This window comes from Cryptosporidium bovis (assembly GCF_009768925.1).
Source record: "Cryptosporidium bovis isolate 45015 chromosome Unknown contig_30, whole genome shotgun sequence".
NCBI lineage: Eukaryota > Apicomplexa > Conoidasida > Eucoccidiorida > Cryptosporidiidae > Cryptosporidium > Cryptosporidium bovis.
Window position 1 is genome coordinate 127099 of NW_027125049.1, and position 22776 is coordinate 149874.

Sequence of the window (22776 nt, forward strand, 5' to 3'; positions counted from 1 at the left end):
TAAACCGAATAATGTGTATTTATGAACATAAAATGTACTTTATATGTACTTATTTATGTATACAAATAAATACACTCTTATTGATTTACTCTTAATTTTTTTCTCCCGTTTTACTTCAATTCAAACTAAGATCACCGCTACCTTTTTAATAATTCCTTCTTATCTTATTTCGTGGGGTATAGTTAATATTTAATTGTCTCTAAATATACCCGGTTATTACCCTTAACCTGTTATTATTACCTTAATGATTATTTTATGACTCCTGCTATTTATTTGGCACCTTAAACTACTTTTTATGTTCATTAAAAGTCACTTTTTAGCTAAGAATAGGCGGGCTTAGTTTTTATGTAAATAAATGTCAGAAACAGCAATTAAGGATAAGGCTTGGCAACTCTTTCTGAATGTTGATTGAGAAGTGAGAGATGGATGCGAAACCATTTGTGTGTCTTCAGAGATTACCAATTTTGGAGAAGTTATCGTATAAGAAACTCGGCTGTCTGCGAAAGAGTAGCTATATTTATACCATATTTGTCATTATGGTATATTTGGCGCGTCACTTGGTAAAAATATCCGGTACAAATAAGTAGCGATAATTTATTTTGTGGTTTGGGATAAAAGTTAAATTTAACCGGTAAAACTGAATAATTTAGGAGAAAAGTGTCTAAAAATCAACCGACAAAAGTAGCTATTGTAGGTTAAGGTGGGGAGAGAAATAATAAATATAAAACGTAGTTGGACTAGTTGGTATTGGTCTTTTATTTTCCCTTTTTAATTTAATTGATTGATTTGACAATATTGCTTCAATATAAGCCCGGTGATCACAAATAAGTGGGACGGGAGTTATAGTAAGACGGCAGTATCGGACTCAATTTAACTCGTTTTAAAAATACACAAAACTTATATTAAATCAATATTGAGGGTGGAGTATTTAGTATATATATCAACTATTTAATATATAAGAATAAGAGACAAATAATCGGGTTCTTGAGTAATTTCCATAAAGATGATGATTCCAAATCAGGTTTTGGTAGTGCAACAACCCTCACAAAGAGACCAGGGAAGAAAAGCCCAGTTGAGAAATATACAGGCAGGAAAAACAGTGGCTGACGTTGTGAGAACTACACTCGGTCCCAAAGCCATGTTAAAAATGTTGCTGGATCCGCTTGGAGGTATAGTGTTGACAAATGACGGGAACAGTATATTGAGGGAAGTGGATGTTGCCCATCCTGGTGCTAAATCAATAATAGATTTATCAAGAACGATAGATGAAGAGGTTGGAGATGGTACAACGAGTGTAGTTGTTTTGGCAGGTGAATTTTTAGCAGCGGCGGAACCATTAATACAAAGAAATATTCATCCTACGATAATAGCAAAGGGATATCTAAAGGCATTGGAAGACTCGTTGAAGTATATGGATGATATGAGTGTTAAACTTGACTTGAACAGCAAAGAGTCTCTTGTTCAGGTAGTTGATTCTTGTTTAAAAACAAAATTTTCGGGAAGGTGGGGGAGTTTAATAAGTTCAATGGCATTGAAAGCTGCGGAATCTGTTACAGTAAATCACGCAGGATTTCCAAAGGAGATAGATATTAAAAGATACGTTAAGATTGAGAAGATACCTGGTGGTGAGATAGAAGATAGTTGCGTTTTAGATGGTGTTATCGTTAATAAAGACGTTGTTCATCCTAGAATGAAACGTTTGATTATAAACCCAAAGGTGTTGCTTTTGGATTGTACACTGGAATACAAGAAGGGTGAGAGTCAAACCAACGTTGAGGTAACGAAAGAGGAGGATTGGGAGGCCCTACTTAAACAAGAGGAGGAAGAAGTTGAATCGATGTGCAAGGATATAATAGCAACAGGCTGCAATGTTGTGTTTACGGAAAAAGGTGTTTCAGATATTGCTCAACACTTTTTAGTAAAAGCTGGTATATCCGTAATTAGAAGAATAAGGAAAAGCGATAACAATAGAATTGCAAGAGTTACAGGAGCAACCATTGCAAGCAGAACAGAGGAACTTTCTTCAAATGACGTGGGAACAGAGTGTGGAAGATTCGAAATTAAGAAAATAGGTGACGAATATTACTGCTTTTTAACAGAATCAAAAACCCCGAAGGCCTGCTCGATTCTTTTAAGAGGTGGTTCTAAGGACGTACTTAACGAATTGGAAAGAAATCTGCACGATGCCTTGGCTGTTGCGAAAAACATTTTATTAGATCCAGCACTTCTCCCAGGCGGTGGTGGCACTGAGATGGCTATTTCTTGTTATTTAAACGAAAAATCGTATTCAATAGAGGACACCCAGGTATGGGCATATAAGGCATTTGCTCAGGCCTTGGAAGTCATTCCAAAAACTCTAGCTCAAAATTGTGGTGCTAACGTTATGAAAACGTTAACACTGCTTAGATCCAGATATCTTCTTTCATCTGATAAGGGTTCTAAGCCTGTATTTGGTATTAATGGTTGTTCTGGAGAAATATGTGACGTTACCCAACTAGGGATTTGGGACACTCTTGCCGTAAAACAACAAGTTTATAAAACGGCTGTTGAAGCCACTCTTATGTTACTTAGAATAGATGACGTGCTTTGTTCGGTTTCTAAGAAAAAGTCTCCCGTTAAAAACGAGGTATCTCAACCAAATGTTGAGGCATTTGGGGACTCTAGGGACGGATAACCACAGTTAGTATCGTTAGTACCTTGTATTTGTCCTAAGCCGACAATACTGTAGCATTTAGTATAGAACAATAAACTATTAATAGAATCTGATATATCTCTATTTTTAGTTGATATTTGGAAGTTGACTTCTGGTTGTTTCTTCTTTTAATCACCTTTGTCTCACCTAAAATTACTAAGTTAATTATAATGAAGGCTGAATCCAATTGTATTTTTGTCTACTTACCCAATATTTCTATTTTCCTGCACTCAAACAAGGGCGAGAGTTGAGTTATTATTCCACAATTAACCGAGTATTTGTTGCACTAAAATGTAATATTCGCTTTCAACTTTATAAAGATGACCATTTTTTTTGTAAACTTTTTGCATGTAAATCATAATCATTCTGTATAACAAGTGTTGGTTTACTAAAAATCTATTTAAAATGCTTACCGCTGAAACACGTTACCACATAAATATTTCACAAAAAAATAGACGGGAAACAAGTATAATAAGAAGGTGTGTATAAGTTAGCAATTAAGTATTGCCTATAATACGAATCCTAGTGTCACAGACCGTTTACTTCCCATACTAGAGTTGTAAATAGGTAGTTTAAACTGCAGGATTATATTTGAGAGCTCTTCAAATACAATAATTGCACACAAGTGAGTACAAAAGACAAATAACATTTGAGAGTTTTCTATACAAAATATAAAAAATATCGCATACAATTCTGTGATTTTTGTTGACTCTTTTTTAAGGGACGGCCAAAATACTTGTGTATTTATGTGTTAATGAATGGTAGAAACTATACAGAATTAATGGATTCAATGACAAGTGATGAATACAATATTGCTTATAATTAAATGTACGTTTTTACTTGTTAACACAGTATTAAAGTTGGAAGTGGGTATAAAAATAGGTGTAGAATGTTCTGAGATCAGGGGTCCCGTAGTTAATAACAAGAATATACAAGTGAGCTACTACCTAAAAAAAGCAGGGCTTGATAAGGTAGACATTGATGAGCAGACAAGTGAGATAATATCTGCTCAAGATATAAGTGTATACCCAGAACTTATAAGTGGGTTGATTGAACTTCCAGAAACGTCGAAAAGTTTGTTGTTTTCAAATTCAATAAGCAACCAAGAGGATTTTTTTGAAAATGTTATATATGTGGAAAAAGACGAAGGGCTTGATTATGATGAGTATCAAAGTGGGTTTGGTTTGAACATTGAGGAGGTAATGGTTTCAAAAGATGAGGTGATATTAAAGGATATGGAACACGATAATAATACAGATATAAAAATGTCTTTGGCCAATTCGAAAATTGAAAATAGTGTTTATCCGTTGTACTATAAAAGGTATATTCCAAAAATATCAATTGAGGAGTTGTTATCCTATTTTATTCATCCAACTCTGCTAATAGCAGATTTTTTGGATTCTGACATGGATTCTGAATTAATAATGAGGATATTGGATTCAGTTTTTAAACCAAATCAAAGCGAACCGGAGAACAATAATAAAAACAATACTGGAGAGAATGTTAATCACTATAATTTCAGTACAAACAAATTAAAAAGAAAATTCCTGGATAGGGATAACATATATTTAATAATAAAAAGCCTAATATTAAGAAAAAAGAATGGTTCTCTGCAAATCTTGAAAAAACTTATTCAATATGGTCTTGACATTAATATATTTAAAAAGTTTCCTGAATTGTTCACCCTTGCTGTTAGAAATTCGAATTATTCTTTTGTTGAGTTTATATTGGATAAAATTAAATACGAACAGGAAGGGGTTGAATCTCAAAAAGGTGATTCATTATCCCAATATTCGTCGTTACTCTCACAACCTTCACCTTCATTGTCATCAAAATCCTCATTTTCATCCAAAAATGTTGAAATAAACTCTGAGAATGTGGGAGTTAAATTGGATGAGTGTGATATCGTAAACTTGGTTAATACAGTGGACAACTATAATCACACGTCTCTTTACTATGCAGTAGAGAACAACGATTTGGAAATGGCAAGTATGTTAATATCAAAAGGAGCCTGTGTGAACATGTGGGATCCGAGAACTGGTTCAAATGCATTAATGGTGGCAATGAGAAACCACAACGGAGCAATGGTTGGGTTGATAATGGACAATGGCGGAGATCCTCTTAGAATATCACCAATATCAGGAATGGACGTAATGGACATAGCAATAATGGATAATGACAGTAGAATGATAGAAAAGATAGTAAACCACAAAAACTATGACATAAATACAGCGAATAATGACCTAAAAACGGTTATAATGGAGTATGCAGCATTTCAGGACAACAAGGATGTTGAATTTATAGACAAGATATTGAAAAAGAACTTTAATAAGGAAACATTTGTAAAGCAATTGAATGATTATGAAAAGGAAGCTAAGCACATACTTGGTATAATAAAAGCGAGGTTATCTGATTCAATACTAAGTAGGCTTTTAAAAATAGAAAGTAAGAAAAAGATTGCCATTTTGTGCAGCATAGAGGACAGTGACGGAAGAGGTGCATTTTGGTGGTCTGCGTATTATGGTAATTTGAAGCAAATACAATACATACTAAACTTTTATAGCGAAGCTATTAGAAATAGATGGGTTGGATATAAGAGCTGTAATCCACATAAAGAGGATAAATATGGGATATATCCATTAAATTTGCTAGTTCGTAAAACATCGAAATTTCCTAAAAAGCTTGTAATAGATATACTTCAATTTAAAGATCCAAAAACAAATTCTTCTTTAATGCTTCAAATACTTTCGAATTCAAAACAACCAATGAGAGCATTAAAGGACATATTTGACATATTAAGGGATAGATTCAATATATCGTATTCCTTTTTTAATATATGGTCGGACGATAAATTGATTATTGACCCAATATACTTTGCAATGTGTAAGCAACTTTCTCCTAATATTATTCACTTTCTGCTAAAAATAGCCACAAAGTATGCCGATGAAATAGTTGGAACCACATCAATATGGAAATCTAAAGTTATCCACTCCGTTCATACATTTAAGAATGTTAAGAATGTTGACATATCTTCTATTATTCAATTACAAGAGGGTAATTTTGTTCACCTTGAACATGAGATGGACAACATTCTTCATTCTCAATTGGAGACGAATATTGCAATGGGAGTAAGAAGCAAAGCATTTATGTCAAAGTCAAAGAGTGCATTAAAAAACGAGAAATTGCCAATTTTAGACACAAAGTCATTTTTTTCAAATAATGAATCGGAACTCAAAAATATGTTCGACAATAAATGGAGAACAAACATCATTCATGCTCACCACGACTCTAATGACTCTAAAAGACCTTACAGAGTTTCTCAAGACTCTATTCCGTTCCAAATAAATCCTCCAACATTAAAGTCTTTTTTTTTCACAAGAAGGTATACAAGTGTGGATAATAGTTCCGAGAACATTGCTAGAAGTATCATTGGTAGAGGTCCCTCTCACAAATTAATAGATAACATCAGAACTTTGGTTGAGAATGCCGTCGGGATTGGTGTTAAAACATGCTCTTGTTATCATTCAGATATGGATCTTGCTTCTAGGTCTACTTACTTGAATTCAAAGCCTTTTTCATTGTCGGACTATTCCACTGTAGGAGCAAATTGTGTAGAAAGGAGATGTAGAAGAGATGAGGGTGGCGGAAGGGAAATGAGAAACAAAATAGATGGGGTCAATTGCATCGGAGATAATGACTGGTATTCCTTTAAACAAAATGCAGGCTACAGGAATAACAATAGTTGCCAAACACATCAACATGATACCGAGAAAAGGATCTCCAATTCCGTGTTTTCTGCGATTAAAGAACATTTGAACCTGTCAAAAAAGTTTTTCGGCGATGGAAAAAGTGATAATCAGTATGAAAGTGAATCAAATAACCCTTCTCTGGTATTGAACAACAAAAAGAATATTTTTCACTATGGAGAAAAAAATTTTATATATCCATTTGGAGAAGCAAGTATCGATATTATTAGGCATATTGTTGATCTTAGACCGGAAACTATCGGCGAGGTCCTGAATAGAGTTGATTACGGCTCTTTTTCTGATTCTGATAAAATTCTTGCATTACTAGAAGCTTTACCTCGAGACTTTCCGCCATTCGATGCACATGCATTTTCCCCACTACAAATGGCGGCAAACTATTTATATAGGTATCAGCAAAATAGGGAAATATTAATAGTATTGGGTGCGCTGTTTTCTCAGAGATACATAAGGTTATTCTCAAGAGACCAGATAACTGAGGCGTTGAACACGCTAGCACTGATTGAGTACTGGCCAAACGACATTATTGAGTTGTTTGGTGGAATTAGGTTCAAAAAGAACGGTTTGAATAGTGCAATTTACGGGTTTGCTTCCAACGAAAACGGTTTGAGAGAGAACGAATTTGGTCTATCTGATAGAAACAACTTTCAATATGAGAATGTTGGACGCGCTGATGCTACTTTCAATGATGAGAGTGAACACGAATATGGAGACAGGGGTAAATTTAGAAATAATCTTAAAAGGCGAGAGGACATCGGGGGAAGTGGGATGAGAAAGTCCGATAACGGCTTACTTGGTGAGGAGGATCAAACTTTATACGGGAAAGGAAGCTATCAGAATGGTGAAGGTTTTGACATAGGAGGTAAAATAAAGAACATATTAGGAAAAAACAAATTACGATCAGTAAAACTTGAGATATTAGACATAATTGACGATATATCTGGTTTACCTTGGGACAAAAGACTGACAGATTCTGATGTGGCGTTTTGCATACTTTGCATATTCACAGTTATACTTCTATTGTCAATATACTTCAATTCAAATATAAATTACTATACTGTGTGCAATTCTATGAACAATAGAATACTTGACATCTCAAACAAATACAATTGCGAACTTCCATTATTGGAAATGGGAAGCAATTTTGTGATGGACTTTGGTATAGTCTATATGTTTAATGTGCCTTATGCCTCAAATGGAAGCACAAAGAATGCAATTTGGAATTCAATAAAAGCGTGTTTATTGGTAAACAAATTGTCAGACTTTCCAAGAAAAAAATATAAGGGCAGTAATGATTCACTTTACGAATCTTTTCAATTTTTAATCATAAGCTTTATACTGAAGTTCTCTGGTGCACTAAATGTAATTAAATTTATATCTGTAGTTTTGTTTTTTACCTTGGTATTTTTATGTGGAATGTACGAAGAAATGGCAATTTCCCTTGTATTTACAGTTATTGCAATCGCCATATACTCAATACATGGAAGAAAACTTGATAGTAATATGTACTCCCAACTCAACTCCTGTTTTAAATATAGCAATAATCTGCTTATTCCAGAAATAATGATGCTTTACGAACAAACAAATATTCAGGTTATAAAGTATGCAAAAAGAGCAATAGCTCTTCATTTTAATCTTAAAAGGTCATCTTTGGCTGCTAATTCTGGATTGGTTGATGATTCATCAAAATATATTAGTAAATTGGAGTTTATGAACCGACATTTCTGCGAAGAAAATACTTACACTGAGATTCCGGAAATTGGGTTTTTGGAAATAACAAAACAGAATCATAACAAAATTGAAAATGCAAACAAGTGTTATCGACTCTTGTTTATAATGCACTTGATATGCATTGTACTTTCATTTTTTATTACTTTTAAACTTCCTTTAGAATGTATGAAGAACCAAACAAGTAATAAGATAAATCTTTCATATGATAATCTATCAGATTTTCAGAATATTTTATCGGCCATAAGTACCTGCAGAAAATTGTACCAGTTCCAGTACTCTCACCTTTATCAGTTAACTAGATTTTATCCTATGTTGGTATCTTATCTCAATTTTACTGCTTTTCTCTATTACTGGCAATTGTTTTCAATGATGGCGTCACCGATAATATCCCTCACTCTTTCTCTTTATCATTTTAAATCTTTGGCAAGTATTTTCAATTCTGCTCTTTCCACTCCAATTAATATTCTTCTTCCGAACGCAAGAGCGAGCAAAATGATTATTTCCCAGTCTTTTTCTAGCAAAGAACCAACATACGTTTGTTCAGCCACAACAGATATAAAATACAACCGTTCTTTATCTTTAAATATGGCAAATAAGAATGGGATAATAACAAGTGATGGAAAAAGAAATTCAGGTGCGTCATCTTTTGTCATTAATTCCATAAAACCAAGCGCAAGTTCTTGTATTATTGAAACAGAAGCTAACTTTGAGTTAGATGGAATCAAAAGGGTTGTTGGAGGGCTGGATTCGTCCTCTTTTTCACTATTTAACAACCATTTTTCTCAAAATAATGATGCTTTTAGATCTTACTGCAGTCAAACTCAGATTGAGAAACAAGCGAGTAATCCAGAATTAAGGCTTAAAGGCCTATTAAATTCTGGTATTCACATTGAATCAAATAACATTGAACATGACTATTCTGAATTCAATCGTACAACTTATAATGCCGATGATGAAAATTCTGAAGTTTCTTACTACAAAGTTCTTGAAGCACAAATATATCCATTCTTCATTTGGGCCGATTCAAGAAAAAACTCACATAAAATATGCAAATACTTTTGGAAACCCATTGATAACTTCAAAGACCACCTTGCCATTGCTATGGTAATGTTGACCTTGTTCTTTTACTATGTTGAATCAACCTCAAGTTCCATTAAAGATATTAGAATATGGGAAGTTATTTCACCTATAATTCTGGTTCTTGGACTGTCTCTTTTATATATAATCTATCTTATGGTTGAAATTAATAGGGAGACTATTGAATTTTGGCAATGGGTTCCTGACGTTTATGATATTCTCCCTATTTGTTCAAATTTACTTAGTTCAGTTGAAAATACCATGAGGCTCCTTCCCACTTTAACTTCTCCATTCAGTATTCTGAATATGCGGGTAACATACCCATTTTTTTTCATTTCAATCATATTATATCTCATTTCAATCAACATCTACATCTAACTGGATCATTTTCTGGAACAAATGGTAAATTTATACACTGGTTCACAGTGAAGAATCAGACATTCCACTTCTATCTATTGCTTTAAGTATCTGCATTAAATACATAGTTATCATTTTTATACATCTTGTCTTATTATCTTGCTATCCATTTCGCTCCTTGTTTTCATAACCCTCAATTTCTTGACATTGTATCGGTTAATTTTAAATATATGCATTTTTTCAATTATTAGTGTTTTAACATTAACGCACTTTCCCGCCGAGTGTGCCGGTACCCACTGAAAAAAGGTAGTAATAACAAATGAATTCATAGAATTAATTTAAATATTTCGCATGGGTAAAAAAAGATTAACAAAAACAGTTAGTTTCTAGTGTGGAGTACCGGAAAGAATAGAGTTTTATTTTCTCTTTCAGAAAAGGTGCACATTTAAAGAGCAATAAAGTGTGAGAAACGGCTCATAATTTTTAAATGTATAGGTTCTGGGTAGAATACGCCGTTATATGTTGAATTAAACTTAATTACACAGTTAGCACTGTAAATGTTTTACAACAAAAGACGAATAGTGCTTTTCAAGGAGAAGTCAAATGTTGGTTTCAAAGCTTACACGAAAATGGCTTATTATAGTTTTTGTTATATTCTTTGTAATTTGCGAGAGCAATACAAAAGTGAACAGAAGATACGGATATAAAGTTGGAGAAACAGCATCGATTAATTCATCTCAAATTTATTCAGTAGTAAGGTCAAAATTTGACTCTAATTCGAATCAATCAAAGGTGATACTTACTAGATACTTTGGAGACAGGCTATCGGCACCAGTTCAGCTTTTAGAGTCAATAGTTACGAGAGATGTGGGTCGTTTTGTGAATATATCAAATTTCTTGGCAAAAATAGGATATAAATTTGGAAAGAGCAAACACTCTGAAACTGCATTAACTGCCGCATGTAAAATATCTGGTGAGGTTGGTTATTTCTTCGTATCTCATCTTCTTTCACTTGGAGCCTTTGTGGATACGTACAACGAATACGGTTACACTCCTTTGTTAATAGCATGTAAATATCAGCATAAAGAAGTGATTAGATTGTTGATTGAAAAAGGTAAATCAAGAATAGATAACCCCGATTCAGATGGAAGAACACCTTTATTTTACGCAATTACTCAATTGAACATTAATTTGGTTAATTATTTGCTGAATAAGGGTGCCAATCCAAATTATAGAGACGTATTAGGAAATACGCCATTGATACATGCTGTGATGGTTAACTTTAAAGACGCAATTGGTTCATTATTATCACATGGAGCGTTTCCATGGCTGAGAAACTATTCAGGATTCGACCCTGTTACACTAACTGTATTAGAAAATAGAGTTGACTTGCTTCCAATACTAATTAGTTCAAAAACATACTTTACTGAGGAGTCTAACATAAGAGCAAACACTCCTGAATATCATCATTCTGCAGCAAGGAGACTGTTGATTGGTATAAAACGATATATAAGAGAGCCTATATTGCTTGAGTTGTTGGAAATTGAGATATTTCTGGAGAATATACTAATATGTTCGGCCTCTGATCAAGAGGGTTTGACTATATTGTGGTGGGCATCGAAACTCCACTATCCTAGATTTATATTTAGACTTTTGGAGTTTTACACAAAAGCAGTAAATCTTCCAGAAGGCCATACCTGTAATCCCCACAAAATAGGAAATAACCAGATTCTACCTCTGGAGTTATTGATAACGCATATATATAATTTGGAGCCTCCATTTGGCTTCTCATTTAGAAGGAGATTTATGGATTTGTTGTTCAAGGGAAAAAACAAAGAAGCATTGAATATTCCAAATATTGATCTAATGAACATATTTGTCTTGTTATTTATGTTAGATCCCCATAACAATAGAACTTTTTTGATTCAGTCTCTCTATTTGAACATAAGTTTAGAAAGTTTGACTAAAATAATGTTCGGTATACCCATGATATATATAGACTCAAATTTTCAAAGTGTTGCTCAAATGACGATTCTTATTAAAAATAGTGATTTTATGAGAAGATTTTACAAAATGATGAGAAACATAATATACAGACTTTTCAAATATAATGGCTCACCTCTTGAAAAAAATAAAACAAAATTGAGATACGTAAGACATTCGGAGAATCTTTTGAATGAGGAATCTTTGGATGAAGAACTTGACCAAGATGTATTGATTTTTACATCAAAGATAATATGCATGATCTATAGGAAGAGCAATAGACTCAAGATTGATGACTTTAATTTTATATATCATAAAAAAATACTCAATCCGATAATTTACCCTTTGCTGGTTACAGGAGAATCAAAGTCACTTGAAGAGTCTAATTCACTAAGCATTAGCATACTTAGGGGAAATGTATTAATAGCAACTTTTTTTACTGATTTGTTCAGTCAATGTATAGAACAAATGGCCCTTCCAAGCCTGTTCAAGTACAAAGCCCTGTGTATAATTGCTTATAATGGGGCGATAAAACTTGCTTTAAAACAATATCAACCTTTGGATACTTCATCATATTTTCAAAAGGTAGTGGTGATTTCGTTATTTACACTAATAAGAAGTCGTCCAAGGTCTTTTGGCGAGATTTTATTGGATATTGATTATTGTAATCAGTCAGATGAGTCAATTGGTGTCAAGTTTTTGCAGTATATTATGTCGGGTTTTATTCCCAAAATTATGTACGCCAATAACTATATTGGAACTTACAATCACGTTAATATAGACAACAACTATAGACAGGTTAGTAGGAGGAATCAGTTTATTGACTCAGATCTCACAATCGAGCATCTTGAGGAAAAAATTACGTCTGATTCGTCAAAATATGACTATTTGCCGTTTAAATCTCTTAAATATAAATACAATCTTAAGGAAGATAATGAAAGTGTAGTTAGTGACAACGGTGGCAGAAATACCGGTAATGATACTATAGTTTCAAGACAGAACATATCTCCTTTGGAACTTTCAACAAAAATGCTATTAAACACAACTTGCGAGATGATAACTTCTAGATTTCCAGAAATAATGATGTACTCTAGTCAGGAGTTTCCTGATTTACAGATAAATGGTTGGGTCAAACCGAGTCACATTTCAAGAACTTTGGATATAATATTAAGTTCTGAAGCTAGGTTCGAGCACCTTCCATCAATGTTCACATTGTTTGTTCTTAAACTTCTTGGATTTTCTCCAAAGTTGTCAACTTTTGTGCTTAGAAAGTCTCAACTAAGCGATGACACTAAACCGTTTTACTTTTATAATATAAAAAGAACCTACATAGCTGAGTCAATATTGAGTCATTCCTTATTTAGATCAAGTAAATACATTAACTTCAAGATTGTGGCGATAGTTACAATTACACTTGTTATTGGTGTCTTAATAATAATATTAATATTAATAATAAGTGAGACCCCAAGTTCATATAGTAGGAGTTATAAAAGGATCATGGATGAAATTATTGAATACAGTAATTCAAGTGAATCAACTTCTCACTCTGAACAACCTACTTCTGAATATCCCAGTGAAACTGTAACTATTTCTAGTCTTCAATACGATTCTGAGAAAATGAAACTTAGGATAGTGTCAGAGGCCAAAACACCAACACCTACTTATAGAAATATAAACCAAGACAAAATTGGAAGACCGAGACTATCTTATTTTTCGAGATTTTGGAAGTCAGTGCTTGGAGTTTACTATATGGTATTAATAAGACTTTCGACAATATTCTGCTTAGACAGGCAAATATCACTTACTTTTATATTTACAAATAATCTTCCAACAAAATCGAGAAGTTTTATTAGATCAGCTATATTTGGGATTAGATGCACTTTTTTTGGAAATGATGCCTTTGAAGCAATTTATTCAAAGGTATGCAATTTTATTGGTTTGGAGTACATAACAAACACGAGAAAACATTCAAAGTATCTTTTCATATTTGGATCATTAAGAGTATTATTATTTTCTTTTTCAACATATTGGTTGATTTCCTGTGGTAACTATGACATTCTAATACTTGTTGTGTATTTGACAGTATTTTCGATACTCTCAAATGCTTCACTTTCTTTAGGTAGTATTTCAAGTCAAGATAGAGACAAATTGTTTCATTTATTTATACCATCCAGCATTGATCTTCTAGAGAAAGCAAGATTTAAGTCTGCTTTGAACCAAATAAATCGATTGAATTTTAACAATGATTTTGAAATTGGTCAAATAATAGGTTTCAGCAACAGTGATAATTCTGAAGGAAGCCCATCGACAAACATTTCACCTGATATGAATGACGGAATCACAAATATTCTGGACAAATACGCAGATTCTCTTTTAACTCCAAATTCTCATTTGATTCCAAGCAATCTTGCTATTCACTCATCTGTCCACTCTTCTAGAACGCCTAATTCAAACAATAGAGATGCAGTACAGCTCCCAAATACCTCATTCAAAGACGGTTTTTGGGACTCTAAGCTTCCGTGTCACAAGAATTGGGCATACAGGGACGTCTTTCATGAATACTATTCTGTGTGGGCAAGTTCGCAGTTTAATGAATCGAAAAATCACTCAAACACCTCCTTAAATACAGACAGCGGAAACTCTCCTGGAAGCAATTGCATGACCTCCCAAAATCCTTTCGATGCAATAAATTCATATATGATAATAAATGATGATGGGAATCACTCAAAAAGCAATAATAGCAACAGCTATAACTATAGATACTTTAATCACAATTCAAATGAAACTTTTAATAACAGTCCTAAAAGTCAATATAATAACCACTATAATTTTTTTTCGGGAGATTCAACTCCTGTATTAAATTCAGCTCAGCATTGCAATAATATGAATCTACAGAACATTTCAATAGAGCATCACATACTCTCAATATGTCAGTATGAATTCATAAAACCTAATGAATGCAGAATTTGGTACACAATTCAGTGGGTTATTTGCATTTTTAATGTTTCCTTATTTTATATTTTGTCTATGACTTGCAATAAAAGGAATTTGTACTATAACTTTCTTCAATATTCTGGAAAATGGAGAAATTTTACTCAGGGAACCTTCAAACCCATTTTCTTTGAGGTAGTAACTAACACTCATCTTGCTACGTTAATTTGGACCTTCTCCAATCCTATTGGATTCCTTTGGTTAATATTAATACAAAGATTTAAATTGTTTTTATACATAACAAACAGTTTGATTAAGAGAAAGAAACAGAGAAAATTAGCAACTTCGAATATAAGTGAAATACTCGTTTTGAGAGAACTGACTTTTTTTATAACTATGTGGAACTACACAATATCAAGAAACAATAACTATCTCCAACTTACTCTTTACAATAAACATTTTAAATTCATTTACTTTATCTCAATGTTCTTCTTAATGCTTCATTTTTTGATTATAAAAGATCAGATCTCACTTATTCCAAGATCTCAGTTCTTTTCAACTCTCTTATCATTAATCATATCATTTGGAATATTACTCATTATCATTCTGATATTCATAATTCTCACAAACTTAATTTCAAGAAGCATTTCCTCCTCCATAAACTCTATTTTAAATACCTACTATCACAATAAACAATTTCACTTTTTCTTAAAAAGAGAAATTGCAATCCTCTCTTCAAAGAGACACGATTCTCTTTTACATTTAGACTATTAGTTTTTCACAAAAAAAGAAGCAAATTACTGTTTAAGGTATCTATTTATAATTAATAAATTTAGTTTACAATACTTTATTTCGTAATTATACTAACTACTCACTCATTTCTTTCAACTCAACTTCCCTTCTATCCTCAAAGATGGTAATAAGACTAATAAGAAGGTGGCATCGGCATCAGAGCCACTAGTATCTCTCTTGTTGCTTTGTTAGTTTTCTCAATCCGGACCCCACACTGCAAAGGACACAAGTCAATATACACGAAAAAAAGTCGAAACATTGGTATTTTCTCCCTCCTCCCCACACATATTATGAAGAGTGCAATTAGAAAGAAGGTATACTAAATTTTATTTCCCAACTAAAAATCATTAATACACCATCATACCCGGCCATAACTCACATACAAAAAGTTATCAAAAACAAATCGACAATGTCAGAGTACTTTTATGGTGTCCGCTCCTTACTAGTGTTCTATATTAATAGATGACTTTGTGAGCGCCAAATATGATGCACATTTTTGCCACTTTACAAAATTTGTATGCAGTTCAGCGGCTTGCATGTGCTCCCGCCAATGCATGTAAATTAAAAGTTTTGCATGTGGTCAGTATATCGGTGGCATTGTTTTTTCTTTTAAATAAGAGAATTGTTGAGAATTTGAGGTAGAGGAAGATAGGGAGATAAACAGCCTTATGATTTCTCCTCCTTGAAATTGACAGTATATAAGGATATCAGTTTGAAGGAATAAATTGTTTTTATTAGATGTGTAAATGACTAGTTCAAAAGAGTTACAGAAAGATTTTGTTTTGATGGTAAAATAACAAAAAGATACCTATTAAGTTTATTATTGTTGGGTCAAATAGAGTCAACTCTATTTGATTTTTGTTTTCAACAACCAAGTAAAAAAGAAGTCACATTGGTTCCTTTCTCCAGGCTGCTTAATAAAGTGGTGGTAAGCTTGAGAGGACGGGAGTACTTGTAACCACTAATTTGTTGGTGAAAATACGCAGCTATTGAATTAACAAATGCTCCTTGTCCGACTTTATTTTCTTGATATATTATGGAAATAAAGCCCAATAACTAAAGGTGAAATATCACTTCATGTTCCAAATTATAATTTAATAGCAGTGATAAATAATGACTAAACATAAGAATGTAAATGGAGATATGGGGTTACTTCTAAGTAATAACGATCTTTCATTTGATGAAAAAAAACTCAAGTGTTTAAACGCTGAAAAGAATGATCTGTGTAAGATTGGAAGGGAATTTAGTGAGAAATTTTTCACAGTGAACAATGTAGAAGCTGAGAATACTGCTCTTATTAACAATATTTATCCTTACCGAAGTTCTGATTTTTTGCATTCACAGTGCCTATATTCAGCGACCGGCAACAATCAAATAACTGATTACCTTGCACATGCAGTTCAAAAGAGGGAATTCGAAAATTCTTTAGAAATAAAGACTAATTCAGATGATATTAACGCTGAAAATGTTGATTTTTGTAAAAAGATGGCAAAAGGAATAGAAGAAAAGTTAGATATATCAAAATATAACTCTGTGATAAAGGAAGATAAAGTGAAAAGAAAAGTTATACTTGAATGGTATAGAAACAACGAACTCTTTAGTAAGCAATGGAGTTGTAAAAAATTTGGCAAAGAAGGTGCAGCTAAAAGAGCAATTCAGTTTTTAGAGAAAATACACGGAATATCAGTGAAATGCTTTCCAGGTGGTTATTATTCAACACTGATTGAGATCGGATCTTTAAAAGACAAAAATCAGGATCCCAAAAAGCAACATGTTTTATTCCATACCAAGGAAAAGAGAAAATACAAAAAAAGATTGAAAACTGAAACAATGATATACGAAAATAGCAATGACAATAACAACACTAATACATATGATGAACCTCACTTAAAAAACGAAAATTATTTGAATGAGGAGCATGCATTATTAATTCAAAGAATGATGTTGTTCTTTCTGTCAGTAGACATTGATAATGCACATAATAATTGTAATTTAATTAAAGAAAAATGTAAAGTTATTAAAAATGATGGAGGTCAACTTAGGAATAACTTACATTTAAACTGTAGAAAGTTATTCAGAAATGTATATCAAGAATTACTCAGTAGTCAGAATTTTTATTGCAATTATAAATATAACTATCAAACAACTGAATACCAAAATGACCCAACTCAAGTTAGATTAAGTTTATATAAAGATGATAATAATATTGATTACTTAAATAGTAATAATCAAACCAACTGTTATAGTTATTGTAATTCATTAGTTGGAATAAGAAATGTTAAGGACATACTACAAAAAACAACCAGACGTGATATTCAAATAAATAACTCAATAGAAGATATTAAAAAAATAATAAGTACAAGTGAAAACAATTCAAATAACGATCCTGACAATACAATAGATCACTTTCTTTGGGAAGAATTGATTAAGAATGGGTCTAGAATAAACGACGATTTACAGTATTTATCTGAGGGTGGATTACCTGGAAATACTTCAGTATGTTTGTCTAAATATGGTGATGGTAATTTTCGCTTTAATAGGTGTGGTATCCTGTCATGTAGTAATGACGAACAATTAGAGGATTTATTTAAACTTATAGACCATAATAGATCTTGTTTAAATTTGATTCACATTGAAATTGAAAGAAATGGAACTAAAATTATGCCACGTTTTGAAAAGAGAATTACAAGATTACAAGGAAAATTTAATGGTCACAATAATCATGTATATGATGAAAAAAACGCTATAAATTCAAATTGTGACAATTTAGTAGATGATAATTTAGAGATGGAAAATGCTATTTATACATTACTAGATATGAGATATGGATTAAACAATTTAAGATCAAAAGATGTGTTGATAGACTTGATTGATATTAATGAAAATATTAATTCTCAGGCAAATGAACTTTCAAGAGTCAATGTAGTACATACTAAGAAAAGGAAAATAAATTCAAATAATATACTAGACGAATCAGGAGGTAATATTTTAAAAGATAGAAAAAATAAGATAATAAAAAAAGATTCGGAAATTGAATCGAATTATGATGTTAGTGAATATAGTAAGAGTACACTAGAATGGTGGAAAAAACCACGTGGTTGGAAGGTTTCTTATTATAGAGGAAAACAAAAATATTCACAAATATTCAAAGTATCATTAAATTCAACAAGTTCAGAAAGAGAATCTCAATATAAGCTTGCATATGAATTCTTTTTATCAACAAAAAATAAAGAATTGCCTTATACTAACGAAAATACAAACACACAAAATGTAACCACCAGTAATATAGATCAATTAAATGTTGGTCCTGACCGTATTTCTGATAACTCTATGGTAAAATTTAATACCAATAATAATAATAATAATACGGAAAAAAACTATTGCAATAATGGGTTACCATTCTTATTTAATTATATGAGTATTCCTCAATTCAATGGTAATGTCATCCCGCCATTTAATTATTGCATGTCTTTTTTAGGTTATTCACCACAACTTGGAATAGGAACACAGAGTTTTTGTAACCAATTAAATAACAATGAAAATACAAGTAATAATATTGTCAACATGATGGACTCACAAAATACAAATATTTCCCTAATTCAACAAAATTCAGGTTCACTTTTGTACAATTCGACGGCATCAAATAATAAATCATCAACAACAGCACCACTATCATTTAATCCACATTTATTTCAACCATTCTTCTCACCACTTTTTGCAAATATAAATTATCAGAATATGCTAATGAACAACATTAATTTGAACAGTTATCAAAACGTGAATTTTGATGCAAACAATGGTGGTGCTTATCCAAGTAATGCAGGTGTTAATATAGATTTAAATTCAAATCTAGATATTGGACAAGTATAAAATTTTGTTTAAAATCTAATTAATTAAGAATCTTGAAAATAATCAGGAGATTGAATAACACAATAAATACTATTTAAATAATCTTGATGTATGGTGTTTTTGAAGTAATTTATCATATTCAAGATACTCACTATCTGTCATAAGACTAATAATTTCATCATCAATTTCCGATATTTTAAATGTTTTATCTTTAATGGCGGAAATAGAGAATATTGGTTCAACTTTGTCATTGATTTGACAATTAGATGAATCTGAATTATTGGTTGGTGTTATTAAATCACTATTACTAGTACTATTAACTTTTAAAGTATTGTTATTTGTCTGTATGTTTATTTTAATACCAGTATCTTTGTTATTTATCGAAGCGTTTGAGAGTCTGATCCCAAATTTAACTTTTGATACACTGGGATTGGTTATGTTCATGTCTTTATTATTAGGTGAAGACACTATTCTTGGTGAATCTGTTTTTGACTGTTTAGATTCTGATACAAATATGTTCTGATTATTTTCATTTTTATTCATGGTAATGTTGTTCAAAGAAGATGTAGAGTCATTAGTAATATTATCAGCTTTACTACCAACATTAATTTCCTCAGTTTTATTATTTTTTAGTTTTTCAAGTTTGCTTTGGTATTGAGGAAAGACTGGAATATGCATGTTTTTAACAAAATCAAGTGAGTTGATTAATATTTTCAATTGTTTTCTGGCCCTTTCAGCTTTATCTTTAGCAGCATTTTTGAAAGCTGCTGAATCAACGGTAACTAGTTTAAAATTGCAATATCTGCAGAGGAAAAGTCCATCAGACGGGTCAAGATCTAAAGACAATGCTTCTAAGGATGAATACTTTGCATTGCATCTTTTGCATAACAGTTCGTCTAAATTAACTGCATCCTTAATATCTTGTTCAAGTTTATGTGTAATTGCATTTAACTGCCACTCAACAACTGCTGGGAGATATGGATTAATACGATAATAAAATTGACACACTTTGCTATTTAACAATAATTTTGAGTCAGTATTATAATTACTATTTTCTGGGGATAATGCATTTACTACAGTTGTTCCGTTTGAATTTTTATTAATACTAGGCGCAGAAGAAATAGTTATTTTACTAGAATTATCAACATTAGAGTTTCCTTGTAAATTCTGAGATTCATTATTATTTTTTTGGTCCTTTATCACAATAAAATCATCTTCAAGTTGTCTAAGGGCCTCCCTAATTTGTCTATCAGACAAGTTGAGTTTGTTAGCCAAGTCTTTGTCAGTAAATGACTTTTGCTCTCTAATGAGACAATCACCAATGACAATTGCAGGTGAATCATGAAATAGCCTTAGAAGAATCTGAACAAAAGTTCTGAATCTCTCAGGGTTATACGGAAATTGTTGAATATCTTCGCTATTTCTATTTGAAAATGATTCCTGTATATTCATGTATTTAATTCAATATTTAAATAGATATACAACACCTTGAAAACAGACAGGTTAAGGTAATATTAAATGTCAATATACATCAATAAGTTATCTTTTTATTTATTTATTTTTTCTTTCCTTCTTATTCCTAGCTTCAACAATGTTATCTGTCATTACTTTTGGCTCCACAATGATCAACGCAATTACATTGATGCACTAATTGAAACAAAAATAAAAGATAATAATAATAAAGACGATGATCAAGTATGAAAATAGCCTTCCAATAGCAGTTACGATTAAGTAAATCAAAAGGAAATATTATAAATGTAAAGAAAGCATGTAGTTTTTATTTGATGAGTAAATATTAATAACTTTAAATTTGCTCGTAATCAGTGTTTATTTAAGTGCCGTTTATAAACCCAAGAGTTAACGAACCTAGTCGCTAATCGTATATTAAAAACACATAAATAAAATCAAAGGAAACCTATTTCCTGCTTTATTCTAAAATATAACAATAGACTTTGAAAGATCAAACAAATATATTAAAAATTATTTCGATACCTTTGGGCGCCAACGGCCAGGCGGTAAATGTTAACAAATTGTCATTTTTATCTCTTCTTGTACACACAAGGCTTGAGAAGAGTATGATCTATATTGGAGGCAATTAATATGGTCTCTGAGTGGTTATATTTTTGGTTATTTCTGAGGGAACTTTTGTAACTAGTTGATTTGAGTAATTTTAAGACATGTATCAATCTTAATTTGTATGAAAAGAAACGTTTAGTATTCAATTTAGCTGGAAATAAAGGAGCAGAAGACCTTCGAATATACTTAACAACTCTGTTGTTATTATCTTTGTTTTGGCCAGGTTTCTTGAGTTGCCTTGTCCCCGTAGTGCGTTGCTGATTATTTACATACTTCGAGTCGACAATGTTTTTAGTTTTGAAAGTGCAACGATCACCATTGGCATTTACCTTGGTGAAAATGAATTGAGTGAAATAGTTGGTAATATTAGTAGGACTTCCAATTAATTTAAGGTTAAATCTTTCAATATTTGAAATGAACATTGGGATACTATTTAATCTGGATGTAACTTCTGTGATTATAATTAAGCCTTGATATTTAACCACGCGATAAGCTTCTGCAATAAATAAAGGCCAATCAGTTCCCATTAAACTAAGACAAAATACAGCCAAGTCTAGTATATTATCGTCCAAAGGAACACTTTTTATGTTGCAAATAGTTATATTATTCTCGTACGCAAAGTCTTTTGAACAGTTTAAATCAAAAGAATAAATTTTGTATCCTTTTTTATTCCCAAATAATTGATTTATTTTAGCCATACCACAACCAAAATCACCTATTACTTTTATTTTATCATTTATACGTATATATTCTATTATTTTATCCAGTGGGTCTAAAGGCCATAGCCTTTTTTGTGCATTATAACCAGAATGGTACTGCTCAAACATGTTATCGTCCTTTAAATATTCATTAAATGCATCATCACTCTTGTTTGTGTAAAGATACTCATTTATTTTCCTAAAGCGACTCCCTTTTAGCCTCTGAGACACACCAGTTATTTTATTTTCCTCATGATTGTTCTTCTCTCTACTTGCATTTTTTCTTAATTCGTTTGTTGTGCTTTCTTTGCATTCGTCACCTCTCTTCAAAATATCTCCCACATCAACTACACTTGCTACTGCTCTCTTTCTTTTTTCACCTCCTATTCTTAACATCCCTATCTGTTGTGTCTATGTAACTAAGCAAATACCTGGTATTACACTAACACTAGTAATAAGCTACGGAATTTTGCCGTTGCTGCCGAAATAATTAAAGGGACTCAATGTATATATCTATATCTTTCATGTGAACCAAACAACATACAATCACATATCGCTTTGTTTTATTGTCTATTTCCTTCCATGTATCGTCCCCTTTACTTTTTTTACAAGTAAACCAATCTTTTTATTGCTGGTTTTGGGACCTGTTAATTCTAATCTGCCTCCCCGCCTCATAACAACTGACACCAAATGTACGAGACTAATAGGCGGTCACAGAAGTTTATTGCATGTACAGGTGACTAATAATTTTATTTCACATTAGAACATAGTATGAAGTGAGGAGTAAATAATTAAACAAAGTGAATTGGCCTGATCTTTATTTGTT

At 32.0% G+C, this 22776-nt stretch overlaps 6 protein-coding genes across 6 annotated transcripts; 4 read left to right on the forward strand and 2 right to left on the reverse strand.

Moving 5' to 3' along the window:
• Positions 1–1003: 1003 nt before the first annotated feature.
• Positions 1004–2674, forward strand: FG379_002404 (t-complex 1; the record flags this gene model as incomplete). Its single annotated transcript, XM_067327734.1, has 1 exon — positions 1004–2674. One exon carries the CDS (start codon positions 1004–1006, stop codon positions 2672–2674), a length of 1671 nt encoding a protein of 556 aa, XP_067182140.1.
• An 818-nt stretch (positions 2675–3492) lies between these two features.
• On the forward strand, positions 3493–9642 carry FG379_002405 (uncharacterized protein; the record flags this gene model as incomplete). The annotated part of the gene is made up of 1 exon (XM_067327735.1): positions 3493–9642. One exon carries the CDS (start codon positions 3493–3495, stop codon positions 9640–9642), a length of 6150 nt encoding a protein of 2049 aa, XP_067182141.1.
• A 582-nt stretch (positions 9643–10224) lies between these two features.
• Positions 10225–15309, forward strand: FG379_002407 (Ank repeat with possible signal peptide; the record flags this gene model as incomplete). The annotated part of the gene is made up of 1 exon (XM_067327737.1): positions 10225–15309. The coding sequence occupies one exon, from the start codon at positions 10225–10227 to the stop codon at positions 15307–15309; it is 5085 nt and encodes a 1694-aa protein (XP_067182143.1).
• A 1131-nt stretch (positions 15310–16440) lies between these two features.
• On the forward strand, positions 16441–19197 carry FG379_002408 (uncharacterized protein; the record flags this gene model as incomplete). Its single annotated transcript, XM_067327738.1, has 1 exon — positions 16441–19197. The coding sequence occupies one exon, from the start codon at positions 16441–16443 to the stop codon at positions 19195–19197; it is 2757 nt and encodes a 918-aa protein (XP_067182144.1).
• A 69-nt stretch (positions 19198–19266) lies between these two features.
• On the reverse strand, positions 19267–20628 carry FG379_002409 (transcription initiation factor iie; the record flags this gene model as incomplete). The annotated part of the gene is made up of 1 exon (XM_067327739.1): positions 19267–20628. The coding sequence occupies one exon, from the start codon at positions 20626–20628 to the stop codon at positions 19267–19269; it is 1362 nt and encodes a 453-aa protein (XP_067182145.1).
• Positions 20629–21215: 587 nt separating this feature from the next.
• On the reverse strand, positions 21216–22346 carry FG379_002410 (Rrp8p like methyltransferase involved in rRNA processing; the record flags this gene model as incomplete). Its single annotated transcript, XM_067327740.1, has 1 exon — positions 21216–22346. One exon carries the CDS (start codon positions 22344–22346, stop codon positions 21216–21218), a length of 1131 nt encoding a protein of 376 aa, XP_067182146.1.
• Positions 22347–22776: the final 430 nt, after the last annotated feature.